The sequence below is a fragment of the Pterocles gutturalis genome, unplaced genomic scaffold (assembly GCF_000699245.1).
Source record: "Pterocles gutturalis isolate BGI_N339 unplaced genomic scaffold, ASM69924v1 scaffold45626, whole genome shotgun sequence".
NCBI lineage: Eukaryota > Metazoa > Chordata > Aves > Pterocliformes > Pteroclidae > Pterocles > Pterocles gutturalis.
In genome coordinates, this window is record NW_010104633.1 from 22,770 (window position 1) to 44,637 (window position 21,868).

The 21,868-nt window shown below is 39.6% G+C and overlaps 1 protein-coding gene across 1 annotated transcript in view; it reads right to left on the reverse strand.

The window, feature by feature from the left end:
- The window catches only part of ABCC5 (ATP-binding cassette, sub-family C (CFTR/MRP), member 5), a 43,990-nt gene that overhangs the window by 19,309 nt on the left and 2,813 nt on the right, over window positions 1-21,868 (reverse strand). The window contains exons 2-9 of the mRNA XM_010087123.1: window positions 10,608-10,765; window positions 10,218-10,373; window positions 9,308-9,455; window positions 4,399-4,632; window positions 4,113-4,286; window positions 2,634-2,781; window positions 1,984-2,132; window positions 1,208-1,315 (exon numbers count right to left, since the gene is read on the reverse strand). Of these exons, the coding sequence (XP_010085425.1) occupies window positions 1,208-1,315; window positions 1,984-2,132; window positions 2,634-2,781; window positions 4,113-4,286; window positions 4,399-4,632; window positions 9,308-9,455; window positions 10,218-10,373; window positions 10,608-10,765 (1,275 nt within the window). The remainder of the gene's footprint in view (window positions 1-1,207; window positions 1,316-1,983; window positions 2,133-2,633; window positions 2,782-4,112; window positions 4,287-4,398; window positions 4,633-9,307; window positions 9,456-10,217; window positions 10,374-10,607; window positions 10,766-21,868) is intronic.

A 21,868-nucleotide genomic window follows, 5' to 3' on the forward strand; every position in this document is an offset into this window, starting at 1 on the left:
GGAAGCACTTAGATACACCAAGACTTTAACAGAACTGCAATATTCTGGATGTGATATGAGAGGGACTTATTCTTTTAACACTTTGTGCAACTGCAATTCTGTAATTTCCAGATTAAAACACATGAGTAGAATACAAGGGTTGGAGAGGAAAGGTCGCTTTGAGCAACTTTTCTGCTGGGAAAAAGTAATCTCACAAATTTAGCTGACCTATCTTGGGCTGCTTGACAATAAGAAGCCATTAAGTCCATTGTATCATGTTTTCCACCACATCTATCAGTATTTACAACCAACATAGATCAGGAAAAGATTTTTCACAGAGTTTAATTACAAGATAAAATGTTTTCCACTTACATAATTTAAGTTTTGAACTAAGAAGGCTTTTGAGAGTGAAGGTTTCTCAGTTCTCAGCCTTAGTCTTGCAATTGCTACACCTGAATCACACATTCGTAAGAAAGCTCATACTCATTTACAGAGCAAAAGTCAGTCACATTTTGACTGTGACATTAGAGTATCTGCACCTTGTGTTACACTCCCTACACAGTTTACAGCCAAACTGGGAGATACTACAACTTCCCCTCTCTTCCCCCACCCCAGAACTCCCTTCAGTGCATTTGGATTTAAGAAAGCATGATGTAGGATGTCTAAGATGAAACAAAAATGCTCAAAAGCAACTGGATCTCAAAAACATTCTGCAGATCCCATTCTTCTCACACCCAGATTTGTTTCTTGAATTCATTACACAGAATCCATAGACCTGTCAACATTTGTGGAATCCTATGTGTAAATTTCTGCAATGTGCGATGTACTATTGTCTTCAAGAGAGAAGACAAAGGCCTGTCCTCTGAGTTCATACTGAAGTACACACAGCGTACTCACTTCACAGGGATTGAAGGATGAGCTAGGATTGTTTGCTACACGGGCCACAGATCCTGTATTCTATCTCTTACAGTGGCCAACATCAAAACCCTAAAATCATTAAATAAGAATATGTTGCTTCCCGCACTGGTATTACCTTAAACTTCTAATACTCCTTCACTAGATTAGTATCTCTTTTGCAGAATCCAATAATCTGGAATGCTAAGTGTAAAAAAAAAAACTCTTCAGATATTAAAACAACATTAACTTCCAAATGTTCCCTTAGCATCTATTATACGCACACAACACTCCACACTTACAGTTCAAACTGCAAGGCCAAATGACTGCTTACCTTAAATCTGTCAACAGACACAGATGCCTCAGATAGAGACTTCACTGAGAAAGGTGTTACTTTTAGAGCAAAAGTCATTGAATTAAAAACAGTGACCACTGTGAATGCCTAAAAATGAGACAAGAAAGAGAATCACATTTGGATGCAATACACTAACAACTCCAACCTTCTAAAAGCTGAATTCAAAGAACAGCAGCAATTCAAAGCCATAGAAAAGGCCCACAGTCCAATAATAACCATTTAAATATTCCACATATTCTCAAACAGCAGAAAGCAGCACATCTACCCAAATCTTTCCCCAGTACTTTGTAACAGACCAAGACAGACATCTTCAGTGTTTGTAGGTCTACCAAAAGCAGCAGCTAGCAAATTCTGCATTAGCCTATTAGTTGTGAAGACCCATGTTCAAATCCTGTTTTAAGACAGATTTGTGCTGTTTGCATCCAAGCACACTGCAAAACAAAAACATCCAGTAAACCCAATGTCCTATCTGAGTAGCAAACAGGAGTGCTGGTTTACGTGCTCCTGGTTTACATTCAGCTCTAAACCTGTTCTGGGGAAGGTCAGGACTGAAACAGCCCTGAGAGCTTTTTGTGCAACGTGTAAAACTACATCTACTGCTGTCACACCCATAGGATGTTTACTTCTGTGAGCAAGGTTACAGCCTGGCTGCAAAGGCACAGCCACAAAGCAAAGACTATGAAAGAGAAATGGCTTAGCAGAAAAGCTACTGTAGCAATATTGTAAAGAATATTTTCAACATTGCAATAAGTTACCTGGGCTGCTGTAAGATCATAGCCAAGGATCATATGGACAGAAAAGGTCACCACGCTGGCAATGACCACAACTATGGGAGCTACGCCCACAGTGATGCTCTGGAAGTAGCCAGCACGCTCTAAGATTTTACGTTCTTCCTCACGAATTTCTATAAATATAAACAGGGGCACCACATTTGAAGTATAATTCAACATACACAACACACACTACCACAGTGTTATAAAGACTAAGGGAGGCCTAATTCTTTCCGCTTTAGCATTTATCACATTATATAGCTCCTCATAGAGACCACAGTTATCAAGAAGCAAACTATAACAGTCCATAAATCTCCACAAGAACAGAGGTCACTTCACTTTATCTAAAAATGAAGCAGCCAGCACATTTATTGAATTATAAAAAATTGAACAAAATTTTTAAATTTAAGATCAGAGCCAAGCCACAAACATCTTTATGCTAGAAGGTGAAACTCTAGAAGCAGGACTGTTTGTCCAACCCCTCGTGCATAACAAATAGGAAGGATGAAGGATGAAGGTGTTATTACACCACATGTACATCAACACCGATGGTACTAAGCTAGGAGGATGCACCAGGCTACCATGCAATGGGGCATCTGCACAAAGGGAAACGTTTACAGATTATGTAAACTCACTTTGAACATTTTGAGAGAATGGTTTGACCCAGGCATACATTTTAATGAACTTAATGTAATTAAGCACTTCATTCATCTTTTGCACCCGCTCATCTGTTGTTGATACACATTTTCTTCTGAAGTAAGCTGTGAGGCGTGATACAAACATCTGAAACAAAAGGCAACACCAAGCAACCATTAGTGGCAACTCAAAGAGTAAGTACATTCACCTTCTCCCAACTACCAGAGAAAGCTGGTTTTTAATATTAAAAAGGGATGCAAGATAGGGCAAGGCAACTGTTGTTCTAACATAAAAAGGCAGGCTGGAAACACTATTCACATCCATCCACACCATCTGCACTGAGCACTAGGCTCACGAAAGCAAGTTTCAACAAAAATAAAAATTGTGAAAATAAAGGTGTGGACTTTAACAAATCTGCTACTATTCAATGTTGGTAAAAGTTTCTGAACACAAAGACTAGAAACACATTAACCTAAAGACACACCAAGTTTACCCGCATGGCAAATGAACACTAGAACCCATTTTAGCCAACCTTTTAACCTGCTCTGATAAGACAAAAGAGCAAGCTGGACTTCGCACAGCCAGATCAATTTCTACCATATGCCAGTGCTATGAAGGTGGTAAAACAGTTAACATTTTTACTAAACCAATCTGAAAATAAATCGTTGGTCACTTGTTTCTAAGTATCTGCTAATCTTACATTCATCCCACTCCTGGTCTGAAATTCAAAGCTAACACATGCTAGGTTAGGAAATTTTCAGCTCTTTGCCCTTCTTAACACCTGCAATCTCTTTGGGAGTCCCCATCAACAGAGAAGGACTGTTGAAAAGAACGGGAAAAAATGATCAAACTCCATTCCTCATTCCCCTCTTTAAAATACAATTCCAATTATTTTAGTCCTTAAAACAGGCAAGATAAATTAGACCAAAGGGGACCTCTCAGTATTCAGCCTCTGTGCTTTTTAAAACTTGTATTATGAATACAGCGACAAATCTTCAGCAGCCTTACAAGGCATTTTAGAGGCAAGAAGATTTTGGCTTGACCTAGCCCGTTTCACTGCCCAGCAGAGGCAGGAGTAACGAATCAACACCACCCTCTCCCAAACGCAGTGCTTTTCAATATCTTTTGTTGAAATCAAGAGCAATGTGCTCATACAACAGTGAGCTCCTCTACACAAACTGGAGACCTTGTGTCCTTCCAACCTCAACCACAAGCACCTGAGCATTCTGCAGTTTATTTTAGCAACGCATATTTATCTCAATCTATCAGCTCTGCTATTTCCATTTTCTGATTTTCTTTATCATTTTGAGTTTCCTGTTTCCAAATTTCTGCTTCGCACACCATCTTTAGAAACACCTTTGATAACATGCAGCGCCATAAACGGGCTAAATCTAGCACATTTCAACACCTTCTACTCAGAACTACACATATGTCCGACCTAATAAAAACAAAGGAAGTCTTAACTCTTTCCAACTCACCATTGCTGGGTAGAAAAGGATGAAGACAGCAGAGCCCAAGAAGCCTGTTGGGCCCAGAATAATCACATTATAAACCATTCCTAAAATGGCCACAATAGGGCCACCAGCCAACAAACTGCCAACTGCTGCAGCTTCAAACATCCTTTGACCATCATTGGAACATACATTTATGAGCTGAAAAATACACATAACAGATTATTTAGATTTAAGGCACAGCTCATTCCCAAAGGAATATATTGCATATCTCTTTTCACACTGCAGTTTCCAAAACAATGTTGTAGCTTACCTCTCCAAGAGACTTCTCCTTGATGTTCTTCAGATTAAGAATTTTCTTAAACGCCATTGTCAAGATAGCTCCACGCAGTCTAACCCCCGTGCGGTAATTCAAAGCCCAGGTTAGCGCAAGGGACCAAGATCGCACTATTTCCGTCATAAAGATGCCAAAAACTAAAAACAAGCTGTACTGCAGGTTGGACTCACTCTGTTGGGTATACTCCAAAAGATGTTTCACAACAAATGCCTACAGGAAGAAATGCAAACTCGCATGAACACCCCATCATCCCAGAAGACTATGCAACAACTTTATGTTAAGTTAGAAATAAGTAGGCTACTTTGCTTTTAAAAGAGCCGTTTGAAATAGAAAGCATCTTCTTTCTAGAAGTAAAAGGTGTCAATACAAGAAGTACTGTAACACAAAGCCCTGCTGAGAGCCAAGCACGGAGTCAAATTTAGTAGGTAAAGAGAGTTTAATTTAGAACCATGTTCCTCGCAGTACGCTTCTAATCTTCTGTGTCTTCTAACTTAACATAAATCTGTCAGTTAGCTGAAAGCAATGCATTATCATATAGAAGAGTTTTAAAATATAGTCACTACTTATACATCTGCGCACATTAAGAAACATTCCTTTACGTGACATTAAGACCTTGTCTATTTTATCTTTGGTTTGCTTCAAACGTGCTTATTTGATAAAAAGGAACAATGTACCTACAGTTGTAGAGGGGAAGAGTGAGAAGGACATTTGCAAAACATTCCTGGAAATAAACATCAGCAGTTTAATAGTAAAGAAAAAAACAAGCAGAAAGCACAAGGTACGCAATATACGCAATACCACAAATCATTGGGGACAGGGGAGAAAAAAAAAAGACACAAAAAAATTAAACATTCAGCCCCTCCCCATGCCCTCACCCCCCCAAAACATGAACACTTTACCTCAGAAATCACATTTCAAATATCACCTGCTGAAAGAAGACAGCCCCCAGAACCACCGATTCCCACCTCCAGCTCTTTGTGGTCCAGCGGCACAATATCACATCATACAACTCACAATCACCAGCAATATTAAATACTATTGACTGCGAATCAATAAGCTTTTATTTGAAATAAAGCGTCATCTTAAATGGTAACATCTCAAAAACACTGTACAACAGGTAGAGCATTGTATAAACGTACAATTTGCACATACAGGATAATTATAAAGAGCTAATATCTAACAGTCAGTCAGCCTCTAACATAGACTAGATTTGAAACTACACACAAAATTATAAAGATACAAAAACACAATAGTACTTGTTCATTAAGTCCAAAAGAAGTCAAACTTGCAGGTGCCAGAGGAGGCTTCTGAGGCTGCACAAATTCTGAAATGTGGTTTAAAATGTATCCTACAGAAAGGCTTCACAGGTAACAAAAGATTTTCTAAAGAGCTTTTCAGCAAATGATGCTTTCAGATACTGGTGCCTTTGATACGCTAGTACAGAACAGAGAATTACCTTTGCCCACAATAAAAAGCAACACAAAAATCTGAGACCAAAGAAAATATTTGAGAAGCCTTTCACATCATAGTCCGTTGAAGTCCTCTTGGCTAAACCAGGTTTTGTAAATAAGAGTTCTGTATAGCTTGAAGAGAGAGGGGAAAAAAAAAAACCCACTACTTCAGGCAAAGGTATTGATAGGTATAGCCCAGCACCAAACAGCAGAAAAAAAATGGAGATCAAATTCATCTGTTCTGGGAAAAATAATTCTGCACTTCAGAACCAAGGAAACATGCTGTAAATAATTTTGCTCTTTCTTTTTCACAGGTGTGAATTAAAGCCAGATGTCCATCAGGTTCTAGAATGGCCACTGAAAAAATTTACATACCAATCCCTGAACAAATGTGAGGAGCTCACATTCACAGATCTATCCCATTCCAACTTTCTCCTTACTTGGATTTAGTTTTACATCGACTGGTTGGACCACAACTGCATACAGTTGGCTTGCAGTTACTAAGGAGATTACTGACTTCTTTTTCCAGTATTCAATCCGACATATGCAACCGAGTCACTGAGCAATTGGGGTGAAAATCCCCCTTTTTCCTCACGAGCTGTAACTCAGGATGGTCGCAGACTGCAAGCATTTTCTCGCACACCACAGCATTGCTGAAAGTCTCCAAGAGAGGATGTATAAAGATAGTAGATGTTTCCTGGGGTCTCATTCCTCCCAAAACTTTAGTGCAATTTTTCAGCACTATTTTATAGATTCAGCATCTCCCATGATGAAACAGAGACCAGCTTACATTATACCCCCATTTTTTTTTTTTTATCCGGAAGAAAGAAAAGAGGAAACAGCAGATTAAAGAATTTTGCAAAGGGAGGGGGAAAAAAGTCACACAGAATTAACATTTACATCTGAAAACATACTATTTGAATTAAAACTAGTTTAATTACAAGAATACAGCATAAACTTATTTACAAAACAAGTAAGTTACAGTACTAAAACTCAAGCTAATGGGGGAAAAGGAACTCCTGTGACTATTACCGCAGTAGCTGGTACTAGCTGCTCGGCTGTTTTAAGCATTCCCATTGAATAAACATTACCTTACCTTTGCTCTTGGCGTTGGCTCTGCCCAGCAGGACTGCCTCATTCTGACGCAGAAAACAGCCATCCTGAAAATTCTAAAGAACAGCTTCTGTCACTGGTCCCACTGCAGTGCTGGCGTCCCTGCTGCAGCCAGCGTGCGACAGCACAGGGCAGGCTGCAACTGGAGCCAACTGGGAAATTGGGAAACTTACCTCCAACAGCTTACCACTCCCCCCTCCAATAACTGACCAAACTGACAAGCTGTACTCCACTAAGATAGCAAGTTTCCCCATCTCCCAAACAGGAAGAACAGCTCTGAACAGTTGCAAAGAGGTACATTGTTCAGACCTGGAGTTAAACTGATTATGTTTAGTAATCAAAAAAACTTCTCTGCTCCTCAATCTCAACATGAAAGTTTTGGTAGCTGATCAAATGGCATAAAATATTCCCTGGAGATAAATAGTATCTCACCTGTACTAGTACACTCTGATGGTTATTACAAAGCAGTCTGACACACGCAGCTGTCTCACCAGGTTACAGGTTTGGATACTGTGCCAGATGCATAATTTATCAAAATGAAAAAAAAAAGACCCTTGAAGGATCTCTCTGATATGAACAAAAAAAAAAAATCCCACACACAGGAAGGCTGCAACAACTTTCCAGTTATAACCATCACCATGCTCATTAGCAGAGCCAGAGCTTTTGGCTGGCATTTCAAGCTCATAGGCATTTGATTACAATTTTTGAAGTTTAATATAGTGTTTAACTCCATTTTGATAATTTTTACCAATTCATGAGGTCAAGCCAAGTGCTTTTCCTGATCTCCCCTTCCACTTCCGTGTGACTGAAAGGTGTAACAACACAAGAAAGCCCTGATACTTCTGAGGAGACAGCATAGGCATATCTATGAGGCATGCCATTTTTTAATAACAGGGAGGAGGGATGGTAAAGACTTATTATTTTTCATGCCAAATGATGGAACCAAAAGGAAATTGTTCCTTATTCAGAGAAATGAATAAGGTTGCCTACAAATTGGCAAATGTCCATAGACAATTTTGAATTGCCCAAATTGAGCGTCAATTGCAGCGATAGCCTCTGGCCTAGTCAAGTTGGTTTGTTTTTCTCCTTCCCCTTCCGATCTCTCTTATTCAGCAGTTCAGCTGAAGAAATTACACTACAGAAATCAGGGGCAACCCTGCTGCACATTCTTTGCTAAAGATAAAAAAGCAGCTTCTAAGCCCTGCAGTGAAACAATGACAGAAGCTCTTCTTGGGAAAAGCTAGTGCTGTTAAAACCTTAATCACGATTTATTGTTAATTACCAAACTATGTTCATATGTTTTATAATACAAGCTACTATAAATTATTACCAAGAAAACAATACCACAGAAACATTTATTGTTATTCATATTACATGAAACAAGGCAAACTTTAAAAAGGCTTAAAAAGCAGAACATAATTCTGATAGACATTTAAAAGCAGGAAAACATTTTAAAATAAAGACATTTCACCTAACAGCGCACCCAAGTGTACTTACCCAAGAAATGAACCTTCAGCTTACCAGCACACTGAAACGTGTACTACTAGCAGTAATACTGCTCCTACTCCTCAAGGGAAATGTGTAGAGAATAAATTTAGTCAAAATTTCAACTGTAAATCTGCACAGCACGTGCAACAAACAGGTGACAAAAAATGGTGCGAATGTCAAGTCCCATATGTTGTTATCTTCATTATGACCCATAGTAACAAACAGCAGCAGTTCCTAGAGGCAATAACGTACTCTAACACTTCTACATGGAACCTGTCTGACCATTCTCTGTAGGATCAGCAAAGACTATACCCACAGACTTCTTGAGATCTTCTCATAAATTATTTGTAAGTAGTGCTCTAATAAAATTGTTTCATTCCACTTCTTGAAGACTGTGCTATTAATGCCAATAATCTAAAATTAGTGTTTTATCAGACTGAATTTCATTCCAAGATAAATTTACAGAATGACAAAAAGAAAAAGAAAACAATTAAAAGACCTGCACATTAGGAATTTTACGCAAAAAGACCACATACCAGTTAAAGAAGAACTTTACACTATACTCAAAACCAAAGAGAAAAAACAAGTGTGCATTTCCTCCAAGATATCTAAACTCTCCCTCCCTTCTCCGAGAACTTCCCTCGGTATTCCGCGACCGATCCACCAGCTGTAGGAAACCTATCTTGGATTATTGAATCACTTTGGAATTTTGCCCCAAAATTTCTAGCTAGTCAAAACATTTAAGTGATTCTGCAATGAAATCTTAAGATTTTACAGTTGGCCATGAGATGAAGCCCTCTGGGGTTGTTAAAAAAAGGATGGATATTACTTACTGGTCCACTAAAACCCGCGAGCTGCGTGATCATCAGACACACTATGGAAATGACGAGCCTGGTGCGGCAGAAAATCCACACAACCCTCCGGAGAGACGCATCATCTGGCCCACTTTCTTTCAGTTCTTCCTGCCACAATCTTTCCAGCCTAATAAAAAGAGAAGCTCGTGTTATAAATGTTTCATCATGAGAGAAAATACAATCTCATAGGTACTTCTTTGTGAAAATTCCAAGCACTTACTAGCTCAGAGCAACACAGATTGCTAGATATCAAGAAAAATAAATACATGGTACATTATGTGAAGTAAAGAGAAATATCTATGTTGTGTTACTTCTACAGAAGAGAGGGATGAAAAACACAATGCCTTTTGCTTTGCCCGGAGTCTCTTTGGCGATCTTAGTATACTGACTTGTCACAGTCTTTCCTTGCTGATCTGACAGACAAGTTGTGGAGTCAAAACCTTAGAAAAATTCTCATTAGCCATAAAAGGTTAGCCTGATCGTAAGATCTGACCCATATTCAAGTCACCTTGCTACTGTCAGCATTACTCTCCACTATTTTAGCACAAGATTTTTTTTCAGTGTAGCCTTGAGAAATAAGGGTTTGTTGGTTTGGGGTTTTTTTTTTTTCAACAAAAAAAACAGTTTAAAAACATGCAAAATCATAAAAAAAAACTATTGCAAAACACTCCCGGAGACAGAATCTTCTAAGTTCACTGAAACTGGCAAGAGTACAGAAACAGTGCAGCAGGAGGAAGTGGTCTGTGAAAGACAAAACTAAATTCCACTATTCTGAGAAAGGAAGAAAAAATATCAGTGCTACTTTTACAGGGCACTACTATATCATTGGCTGTCATCTAATGTATAAAAAAAGGAAACAAGAAAATAACAAGGAACAAGATGGCTCTACCTTCTGCAATTGACATCTGAAGACTCATGCCTTGATAAAGCCCATACATCATCCATAAACAACTCCCCTTTCTTGTATGCTCTGTGGGCCAAAGGAGTGAGCCAGGAGAAGGTCATGCACGAGAAAAGCCCAGCATTATCAACAGGGTGCTGGTGTCTAAAAGAAAAAAAAAATAATCATGAACAAATGAGAAAGGAAACAGAACTGTAAATCCCTGACAAAAGTAAAGCCTCCTCTCATTGAAAGTACTCAGAGTATCGAATGGCTCATGCCAGTCATACTTCCTAAACATTTTCAGTATCATTCAGCAGACCTACAGCTGCAATCCTGCTTTGTGACTGGTTTGAAAAGCAAAAGCTATATCTGTTTTTTTGTAGCCTAAAGACTTACTTGGAAGTAGTCCGTATGGGTTTCAGCACATTCAGTCCATGGTGGTATTTGCCCTTGTGATGCTCTTCATCCAGCATTCTCAGCTGGGAATGCACAGAGGTGTCCAGTGGCAGGCCCTCTGCCCGAGCAGCCGCTTCCAAGGCATCCAGGCATTCAATCTGCTTTTACAGGAAAAACAGCAGAGTCAGAGTTCAAAACTTTAATGACTCCTGACTCCCGCAGCTTTGCACCTTTCTTCTGTAAATTATTGTGCAACAGCAATCACTATAGTTTAAATGTCTCGGAGGACAGGCTTCAGCCTGAAGCTGCATCAGACTGCTGCATTTGTAAAACATAAATTAACACCAGTATTGTGCCTGTGCATTCAAAGGATAAATGGATAGACCAGAGTAATCTTGCATCCTGCCACAGGAAATACAATAGAGGAAAATTACAAAATCAAGTACCTGTGACATCAGTTCAGGAAATCAATGACTGGCTTATGCAGTGAAATTAAGACATACATTCTTGATGAGTTTACACCCTCTTGTGTAATTTAGATATTCTTATCCACAGAAAATTAAAGTTATTTTCAGAATACTCCTAAACTCCTTTCTTCAAAAATACCTTGGATTTGATTAAAAAAACAAACATGCATTAAGCAGAATTGCACTTTTTTTATATATGTTTCCTGCTTTTTCTCTTTTTACCTAAACGAAAGGGAACAACGATGGCAATTTTCTCTGCTCCCAACCACACTTCTCAATTGCTCAGCAACTTTATTAACAACCATTTAAAAGGCAAGTCTTATTTCAGGAGATTTTTTTCCACAGCCCCAGTGAAAGGCAGACCTAAAATGCTAATTTAAGTAGAGAAAGGAAACAGCAATGATACTGAGCAGTCAAAATGTTGCAGAGTTAAAACAAACCTTTTGATCAGAAGCTAGATGGGGCGAAAGTATCTGAGGAGATTAGCCTGCTATCTATACTCGCAAAGGGCTCAGGATGGGTTCTGCTAACTTAATAGACCATTCATTGCAGCACCATGTTACCTGTTTTTATTCTATTTTTTTTTTTTTAAATGGAGCTACTTTGTAGAAAAAAAACCTCTAAGGTAAAAATCTTCCTGGCTGTCTCCCAAAGAGAGATACTATGTTTACCCTTATTAGTTGCCTTACCAGAGCAAAGATATTTAATTTCTTTGAAAACAGCAACTGGAGGTCCCTTGTAGCCTCCTAAAAACACAATATCTGCAAAGCACAACATGCGTATCTATAGCAAGCACTTTGTTCCTAACTTCATATAATGTAATTTTTGTCAGAAATGCCACCATTTATCAGAGGCTTAGTCCGTATTAACAGGAAAGCATACAGCACATCAAGACACCAGCTTCCACTCATATGAATGACAAGAAGAATAAATTGATAATAGCATAAATCTGTCCTTTATTAACCAAAGTACTTCAATAATGCCTACACACGTTGTCAACAATCCATGGTCCTGGTCTCAAAAACCTAAAAGCTATGATTACAAAAGAAGATAGCAAAGTAATAAGAAAACAAAGAAATATTACCACATTATGACACATGGAAAGACTCAAAAATATGCAACACTTGAAATCTGAATTAAAAGACTTCTCACTCAATTTATATTAAATTGCTGACTCTATAAGGACAATACCTCCTTACTAAATCTACCCAAACCAGCCTTCATCTGGGACCTGACAAAGAGGTCTCAAAGAACTCAGTAGTGGAGAAAAGTTCTGCACCACCACTTTCCTGGTTACAGCAGAGAAATTCACAGCTGGTTTGCTCTGTTACCCTTTGCAAGAGCCCCCGGCAGATCTGCCCCAACACCCTACTGCTGGTAACATGCTTGTTTGCAAGTGATGCCACAGGCTATTTGCAGAATCAATGCTTTCAGAGCACACAAAAAATACCTATAAGCTCAATTAAGAAAACCCAAAGTCTACCAAAACCACTGTATTTGTCAGTGTAAAAGAAGTTTTTCACCACTCACAAACAAGAATAGCTTTTTAATAAGAACACACAATTGCAAGATACTGTATTTTTTGGCAGTCCAAAGCTAATGTTCTCAAAAGCTCACAGTGAAAAATAATTAAACTGTCCAGAGCTGCTCAAAAGAATTCTCTCAGCAAAGGTGGAAAAGATTCATTGGTAAGAGACTAGGGCACTGCCTTTGAAAGGCCTTTTTAATCTCTTGCCATAGCACAAACTTATATTTGTTTGGCTGTCAAAATCCCACATGTATGATTATCAAGAAACAAATGCATGACACTACTGTAGAGTTACGATTCTAAGAAAGACCATACTGTTGTGTCACAATAGAAAAATCTTCAAAGCACACAGTTTATCAGGAAGAAATGAGACTCCTAAGCAGTTCCACAATGCATTTCTAGAGCAAAAGAATGAATTACAAAAACTAGCGACAACCTCAACACTGTTAATTTAAGTTTCTGAACCCCTATTATTTTTTCAGCTGTTCATCAACTGGTGACATCCTGATTGCCTGCATGCATGTACAGTTTTCTCGGAAAGTAAAACCTTGTAGAAGTCATTAGCAATGAGATAGATCAAGGTCCAGCACTGCTCTTGAAACAAATGTCTAATAAATTGTGGCTGCACTGTCAAACAGAAATCAGACAGCACTTATTCAGCAACTTAATATACCAATACAAGCAACGACCCAGGTGATGCCACATGGTGTTGTTAACTCTAAAGATAATGCTGACAGAAACAAAAAGAGCCTAAATCAGATATCACTAACAAGAGGGGAAGGAATAATTCAAACATTTATTGAAAAACAGGAGCTCACTACTCATCATCATCAAAAAGGTCAAAAAACAATGAAGAATTGTTACAAAAGACACAAAGAATAAAGGAGGAAACATTACCATACTGCTTAAAAAACCTAGGGTTTGCCTCTTTTTTGAACACCAGAATCAGTCCCCATCAATTCAGTTCAAAAAGGGAATTATACTTAAAATCACTTTCTCTGAGCAATGAGAACAGTTGGGGTTGGAACAGCTTTCACACAAGCATAAATTTAAGATTATCCAGATGGATAGAAGAGAAGAATAAAGATAAGGGACAGGTATTTGAGAGGTCCATAAAGAAATGAATGGCATGAAGGAGAGAACTAGGGAATAATCACCAACCGTTTTACAGCAAAAGAACTGGGAACACACAGTGACATTAATGTTTTTCATACAAGACATGCTTAAATTTAGAATTCTCTGTCGTAGGATGCTGTAAAGATCAAATACATAAATGGACTAAAAAATGGGAGAATTAAACTCACATAGGATAAGCATATCATAGCTTATTAAATGAATGACGGATGGTAACATGCAACCATTTACCCAGCATCTTATTAATAGATAGTGGATTCCAAAAATAATTTTCTGAAGCCATGGGCAGCTCCTAACAGAGGGTAATGGTTCCGCGCTCCACATTTCATGAAGCTGGGACACACCTGGGTGCTGATGTGATTCAACTGATGACTGGGAAAATTAACAGAAGAAAACAATTTTTTAATCCTGAGGGCAATCCCCAAGAGTATGGTGAGTACTCGGGAAGTATCACTACACACGTTCTTCTCTTGTTCTTTTGCGTCCACAGCTAGCTTACAGACAGGCAGAGAAAGCAGCAGCACAGCTGGTGCTGTTACCACAGAGCACACCTGCCCCTCAGACCTTCTGCAATTTGGGAGAGCAACAAAACCCTACCAGCACCTGTTATCATGATTTTCTTGTCCAGCAAATTGGCCATAGCAACAGTAAGCATTTAAGGTAATGTGAAAGCCAGAAATAAAACACAGCTCATTCATGACATGTCACAACAGAAAAGCTGGGTGAGGTGAGGAAAAGAAGTTGAAGGGCAAGGAAAAAAGATTTACTCATTAGAGACAGCAGCGCCAGCTTCACAATCCACATACCAAGATCACATGACAAGGCTATGAAAATACAGAAAATTTAGGTGCCAAGCTACAAAGCTGTCAAATATATAGAGTGTCAGAGGTAAACAAGACAGAAGTTTTGTAGGAAGCAAGAGGGGCACCAGGAACATCATGCAGAAAAGAAAGGCAAGGAAACTCAAACATACGAAACAAGAAAACTTCTGAGAACCTACTAAGCAGATAACAGGGGCATTTATCTCCAAAGATGGGGAGCAGGTGAAGAGAAAGGCAGCAGCTGTGTTGTAGATATAGAAAAAAACAAACAATATCCCAGCCTTTCACACAGACAATCTCATATTTAGCACAGAAGGCAGCAATGTATTGGTCTGGCAACTGTAACATCAGATGACAAAAACAAAACCAGACAAGCCCGGAGGCCAAGTAAAACAGATTTTCCATCCCTTACTCATCTTGCAGAGAAAGAATTTGATGTGTATGTAGTCAACATATGAACCAAACCCCACCCACCAAACAACTATTGTCTCCTCTTCCATAAGGCAGAACATCTTCCATGGCTCAGATCACCGCAGGGAAGAAGCTACATCTCTTCTGGTCCTGCTGCTGCCCAACAGGAAACTAGAGCAGACATCTAAAGGTTTCTTTTATTAATCCCTGCAGTTGATATACAATAGCCACTGTGGTTGATTTACTATTACACAAAGTTAAAATTGTTTTAAGTAGTAAAGAACTATGATTTGGCAATGCTGCAGAACAGGAACTCCCACCTCTTGCATGTTCAAGTTCCCAATAAGGAGAGGGAAATGCAAAACTAACAGACCAGCACAACAGAGCTCAGGATGAGGCAGGCATACATGGAGAAGGAGAATTATATTATCACCAGTCCTGCTCAGTGCTTAAAGTATTCTCCATATTAGAATTTTAGGCTGAACAGCAGTTTTAAACTAAGAGACTTCACTAAAGCACTGGTGTTTCAAATCAAGATTAGTAATTAGTTTGGGCTGAGGAAGAATAGGATCAGCTATCCCTGTTAGCTTAAGGATAGCTAAAGCAAAATAAAACAAGAGTCTAGGAAGACTCTTTGGAAGTCTCTCCAAGCATAACCCCACTTAAAAGTAGTTAGGGGTTTTAAATATTGCTTTTGCAGGTGACATAGGACTGCTCCTAAAGCACTGTTGTCCATGCTTCTAGAAGGCACCAAACCGAGGTGCACCTAAAAATTAAGTAGGTTTGCAGGTCCAAACATTGTCACAACCACCATTGCTTGGTGAAGTAGGAAGCACTCTATGAACTTCACATTCCACTAAAGATATCTTCCTCTTCTCCCTTCCCTGGATTTGATGCAGCACACAACCTACACAAGTATCAACAGGGGGATTTGTAGCATTAGGCTCCCAGCCTACTCCATAGCTGGAGTGCTTTATAATACCCTGCCCGACTAGAATGGGAGCCTATTTAAGACTAGCCTGGTGTATCATCCATACCAGCTCTCTCCTGGAGCAGAGGCAGCAAGTAGCAGGCACTGAGCTAGACCACAGACAATGGCTGTGAGGAAGGAGGCATTGAACCTTTAGACACTTGCCTGCATTGATTTCAAATTCACAGAGCACCAAGAGGAAACCACCAGACAGCTTCAGATGCCCAGAAATGATGGTCACACCTTCCAGGACTGCTGCAATGAACAAAGTCAGGAAGTTATGGCCTCCCTTTTCTTCCATCTCCTGACAAGTAGAGTATAAATGAAAGCTCATGTCTCTGCTGCCTTCCCAGCTTCTGCTACAGGGAAGAACAGCTCTTCACAGCACCAAACATATACCCAAATGCAGGAATAAGTACAGCTGTGCTATCTTTCTCTTAACTGAAAATAGAATTATCTGTTCAGAGGTATGCTCTGATTTGCCATAAGAGTTCAGAGATTCAACAGTTTAGAAGTCCAGTCATTTACTCTAACAAACTGATACATGTAACTTAATTACACCAGACATTTGCAGTTTCTCTTCTAGGGTAGGATTAGCAGAAATCGTATTACAATTTGAGTCATTGTTTCAAAACTAGCCTGAGTTCATGAATCCTCAGATTAGAGCAAAGTCTCCCAGTAGCACATGGCACTGATATTGGGGCTCTGCAGCCAAACAAGATCAGGGTACATATGTTTGTGATGAGCCTGAATAATCTACAGTCACAAATATTGAGCTCTTGATGCACACAGAGTTCTTGCTGATGACAGGTATATTAGTTTCTTCCAGGAACATTGCTTATTTGACCTTGCTCTTAAATCCTGGCAAGGATTAGCATTGAGGTGAGATGTTCTAAACTCCTCCTGGGCAAATCCACTTACTCCTGCAATCCAAGAAACACTGAGTTCAGCATGTAGTGTTCATTTCAGGATTTTGCAACAGCAGCTGTTGTGTACGCATCTGATTAGCAGCTGTGCACCTACTTAAGCTTCTGATGATACATGAATCCATGTCTTCTGTTTTGCAATAACTAACATTCATGATCTTGTAATCAAAAGATAGAGAATTCACTCAGAGCTGAGGCTCTGCACTGATCATCCAGCACTGGAGCTACACAGTCCGTGCATGCTAACAGTACAGTATAGCAGACCCCGTGGAAGTGGAAATAATGATCAAGTCACCCTACAAAATTAGCAGCCCAAGTACACTCTGACCACAAAGCTGTGAAACTAATCCCTCACTAAGCAGGTCAAGCTAGCACAGCACAGGCTGAGGATTTGGCTCCCGACTTGCTCAGGTAAGCTCTACTGTCCTCAACCACATGGAGACAGCCTGCCATGTGCTGGAGGTCATTCTTCCAGTAATATCCTTTACTCAGGCCATGCCTAAGCTGTGTCACAACAGAAGCTACACATGTCAATTTAGTACAACACCAGCAGTATCCAGGGAGTCTTTAAACTCAAACTTCTGTGGAGTGGAACCACCGGTGAATGACAGCAGAAGCCTTGACACTGCAGCATTTACCAAGCTTAATACAAGAGCCTTTTATTCAACTCATCTTCATGTACCAACACATGCTTCCAAAAACAAGGGGCCAATCAAGTGGGAAATGAACTAGCAAACTCAAAGTAAACACCTCAAGGTTCCAAACATGTTGACTTTTAAATACTTTAACCTTAGTCCTCAAAAAGGACTGAAATACAGATTTTGTTTGTGGAACACCCTGTTCATAGTATGTAGGTTAGACCACAACTGACTATTCCTTAGCAGTAGGATATGAATGTTCAAAAACTAATAAGCATCTCTGCTCAGGGGATCAGACAGAACTCCTTGCATATAGGTGAGCTTTGACTCACTTCAAGTGAAGTTGTCCAGCAGTTTGGATAGATCCATTAAATTCTCCCAGCAACTCTTATAACTACACCGAGTTTCTGAAACAGCCGGAGGGCAGAATGTCTCCAGCACTAATATGGAACACTACAATGGAAAAGTTACTGCAAGCTTTCCTTCACTGACAGTTAATCTGCTCCTTACACACTTCTGGCCATAAGCAGGCTGATTTACAAATCTGCTTTGGACAAAGGAACAGCAACCAACAGTAGCCAAAGACAATACTGGCAAATGGCCAGATCTGAGGTTTTATCATGTGGCTAAGACTTAGACAAAAGATGGTTAGTGCACTAAAGATGACAGCAGACTTCAAATGGAAGCCATGAATTAGCCAGAACACAATGTTCCTCTACAGAATGTCTCTTCCCCATGAAGGATTTTGCCTTTTTGTTCCTCTATTATTAAGTATAAGTCTTCTCAGATAGAGGTAACCTCCCCCCAAATTTCAGGTAAACTTTTGGTACATGACTGGCTGATGGATACTCTCCTTTCTCATAAACATTCACCAAGTCAATGATCTTGTGTCAGGTTAGGAAGTGCTTCAGCAGCAGAAGTTCAATGGTAGAACAACTTGACAGAACATGATTCTAACCAAGATAATACATTCAGGTTCTGGGCATATCACGGAATTAATGCATGTTTAGGAAGCAACATGAGTCTACTCATCCCTTAAACAGTCGTAGCTGGCATAATAGTAAACCAAAGCAGAAATGCTAAGGCAGGCAAAAGTTTCCACCTTCCTTCCTGTGCACTGCTTAAAAAAGGATGAGTATTATCAAGTTTACAACAGGAAAATTCCACACAGCTTAACAAGTGTACATTCAGAGATATTCTAGGCACTGTCAGGGCAGTTAAAGAGATATTCTAGGAACTGCCCTGACAGCGAAGTTACTGAAACTGGACTTGAGGGATGCTATCATTCAGTTTCACACACCTTAGCCTCCTTCAGACTGGAGGCTTATGTGTTCCTAACTTCTAACTTTATCTCTGCCTCTCAACCTCTCTGGAGCATCTGAAGCATCTGAACCAACTGTGCTGAACAACACGTTCAAACACAGGAATGCAAACGTCGCCTGCACAGTAGTGCCTTGGCACTTCATGCTCAAAGCAGGCCTTCTAGACAGATGAGCTGTAAGCTTTTCCTTTTAGCTGAAGCTGCTGAGTGTTCTGCATTTTTTCCAGATTTCATGTTTTCATAACTAAGTAAACACAGAACTTCAGGAATCACAGCCTGATTAACCTTACAGGCTGCAGTGTTCTGAATCAGTCTCTACACAGATATTGCTCTATGGCTGGCTCAGGTTACAGCTAGAAGCTGCAGTAGTTGGAGCTGACACTAGTGCTCACTGCATGAGAGGGTGGAACTACAGCTGACTTCTTGATCAAGATAACTGGCAAAGTGCTAGATTCACTTTAACTGCTACCCAGGTGAGCATCTCATTGGTGTTTGGCTGTGTTAGGGGAGATGTACAAGAACAGAGCAGATCTGGATGTATGTTTATGTATTTCTGAAACTTGTAACCACTGCCATCATACTCTGTCTGTGGCTACACTTAGAAGCTTGAGGATATCTTGTCTGCTAATAACAGACTACACACAAGTGGACTCTCATATCTTATTTTCTCAGATTATAGCTGCACAGAAGGTGAAGGCAGACTCTGTTTAGGTTGTGTCACTGTAAAACTGACACCGGTGCAGGTATATAACAGTAAATCTGAATTCTTATAATTTAAACTTAGAATTTCAGCTTTTGCAGTGTCATACATTTGTGTATTCTGCTGCAGCATGAGTACAAGGAGATACTTATTTCCTGGGGCTGTTATGAGAAATTTGGAAACTAATGCTATTAAATTTCATTGTTTGTATTGTCACTTGGATCTTCTAAAAAGTAGGAAAGAAAAGTGTTTGTCTGCTGATCTTTGGAAGCCTTTATGAAAAGCTATGCGAGGTGAGGCATGCTCCTCTACGGATCCTGCTTTGGTGTGTTCTTCCCGTGCTGTGAATTAACTGCAGCAGTGTAAGGCCACTGATGCAGGGAGTAGGTGTGACACATTCCAAAATGAACCAATTCCTGCTAACAGCCAGTGGGTCAGATCTGTCACAGTATTTGTAACATTGGCTCTGAAGGCTAAAAGTCTAACGCTGTAGTTGAGCAGCTGAAGTAGCAGTGAATTTGGGTGACTTGATGACTAGACCAATTCTGCAGATCATGCCCATAAGAGGTGCTGCATAAGCTTACTCTCCTTGTTACGAAGATTTTAACTGAACACTATATGGTATATACTGTCATAAGAACAAAGCATGATGCAGAGTCCACAACTCTGATGCAGCTTGTATGGTGTCTGAACACAGGCAGTATGGTAGATAAACATATTGTGCTAATAAACCTCTAAAATCATAGGGGTGGGGAATTTCTGTTTCAGAGCAATGATCTTCTACAGTTCATTATTCTAGAACAAACGCCTGTAAGCTGGGACCCTTAGACAAAGAGAAGCCACTGCTGGTGCAGGCCACTGCAGGAGACTTCCGCGGAAGCAGCAGCCACCATAACATGTGGTGGGAGAGGAAGGAGATGGCAGGAAGGAGAGGATAAATGTAGCCAAGGCCTTAGATAAAGTATCTGACTATTGGACAGCCAGACAGTGATAAATCACTTCAAAGTTATCAGTGCTTGAAAGATTTACATCAACTCCAGCAAGTTTTGTTCACCTTCTCTGCTGTCTTTGGCAAAAGCTGTCAGAAACAAACCTGAAAAATAAGACATCAAGGTGAAAACAGAAGTATTAGTAGGGCTTCTGACAGCTAAAGTTAGCAACACATTTTTCCTGCATGTTTAAAGCAATCTCTACAGTTCCACACTGCCCAGTGTCTTCAAAAGCAGCAATTTGCACTTGAGCCTTACCATGATGCTGTAGATGCAGTCATTACGATTCAGCAGCAAGAACCTAATCCTAAACACCACCTTCCAGTCAGAACCAATTACACCTTGGAGTACAATTTGTGAATTAATGCCCTAGCATTGTTAACTTAGGGACTACAATTTCAAGAATTGAGTTCTCACAAGTGTTGTGTATCATGAGAACAAGCTGCTTCTACATCCTCTTCTGCTGTTGCAAATGTAAGTGGGGTAGGGGAGTAAAATACTCACTCGCCTGCTGTTCCATCAAATAAGCATGAAGTCTACATTTGAGAAGAGCCTATTCCAAAACCACTTTAAGAACAAATTATTCCTCTTCTTCATCTGTAATTTTACAGACCATTTAACGGACACAATGAGATCTGCCCTCCTTTTCAGGATACACTGCTTCCACACAAAGTAGTAAATACAATTACTAAGTAGTAAATACAATTACTTCAGATACAGCTTGAAGGGCACACAAGTATTCTAAGAGGAAGAAGTTCTAAAGGTCTTAAGCATAAATCATTATTTCAAAACATCCCTTAATTTTTATTCACTGCTAATGTAACAGCTTCTTACAGATGAAGACTGACTCCAGGCAGCCACTGCACTGCACCTAGAAGTTATTTTCATTCAGAAGAGCCATGCCCCCACATACAATGAGCCCAATTAGTACAGTACTGTGCATTAGGAACATCGGGCATTTCATTAACAACCTATTTTGTAAGCTACATTAATGTCTCTAACAAATACTTAAAAATCAATTGTTATAAGGACACACTGCAGAACTTATTCATGAGGTGAACGTATGCATTCAGAAGCTGAATAAAGATTGTTATTTGAATTTCAGTCCCAGAGTGCCTCTTTCAAAGGTCCAAATTTCTATAGCAACATTCCCATTAAGCACCAGGAAATGTTGGATTAGACCTACTTATATTGCAGCATGATTTCAATTATGATTCCAGGAAGCCTATTTGAAAACCTCCTGTCTTTCAAAGAAGTGATCTTTCCAGCTCTGACCAAACAGTGGTCAAACAGCTTCTAAGAAAAGAATAGCAAGTTCTTTTCCATTATTGTCAGGAACACCCATCACAGTATTCT